General features: G+C 54.6%; 1 protein-coding gene across 1 annotated transcript in view; it reads left to right on the top strand.

Moving 5' to 3' along the window:
- Positions 1-509, top strand: part of EMH_0023890 (uncharacterized protein) — a gene marked incomplete at both ends in the record, with an annotated part of 3227 nt that overhangs the window by 2587 nt on the left and 131 nt on the right. Inside the window, 2 exons of the mRNA XM_013502216.1 lie at positions 204-272; positions 411-509. Coding sequence (XP_013357670.1) covers positions 204-272; positions 411-509 — 168 coding nt within the window. The remainder of the gene's footprint in view (positions 1-203; positions 273-410) is intronic.

The following is a 509-nucleotide window of genomic DNA, read 5'->3' as shown; positions in this document are numbered from 1 at the left end:
AGAATTTCTCGGAACGTATTTGCGTGCGTTGCGCACATTTAACTTAGTGCCGCATTTTAGTGTAGAGTAACACTGCCCGTTGCGAAGGCGCGTTTGCACCCATTCGTCCCTGAGGAGGGCCAGGTGCGGAGAGAGTGAATGCATCGTGAGTTGCGTGGTCTTGCGGTCGTCTTTTTCTTCGCGGGTTGTCGATGGTTTTGCAGGTGCCTCGGCAAGAAGGCGTTCTACGAAGCACAGTAGCGCTTTTGCGTTTGCGGGAGTTTATCTTATCGGTGGGGTTCACAGGCCTGCTGCTGGCTGCGAGCTTATCAAGGCGCGCTTTTGAGCCTCAGTCCAAAATTGTGCAGCATCCAGGCTGCAAAACAGTAATACTGCGTACAAGTCTGAAGGCGTGCCGTTTGCGCGTGCAGATGGGGTTGGGGCTTCAACGACGGTTTCCTTGTGGACTAGGCTGTGCGGCTTGCTGATAGGCGACGGCTGTTTGCATGCAAGAACTGTCGCGGCACTGG

This window comes from Eimeria mitis, genomic scaffold, assembly GCF_000499745.2.
Source record: "Eimeria mitis Houghton genomic scaffold, Emh_scaff858, whole genome shotgun sequence".
Lineage (NCBI taxonomy): Eukaryota > Apicomplexa > Conoidasida > Eucoccidiorida > Eimeriidae > Eimeria > Eimeria mitis.
Note: the sequence above shows the minus strand (reverse complement) of the source record. Positions and strands in the feature narration are given on the sequence as shown.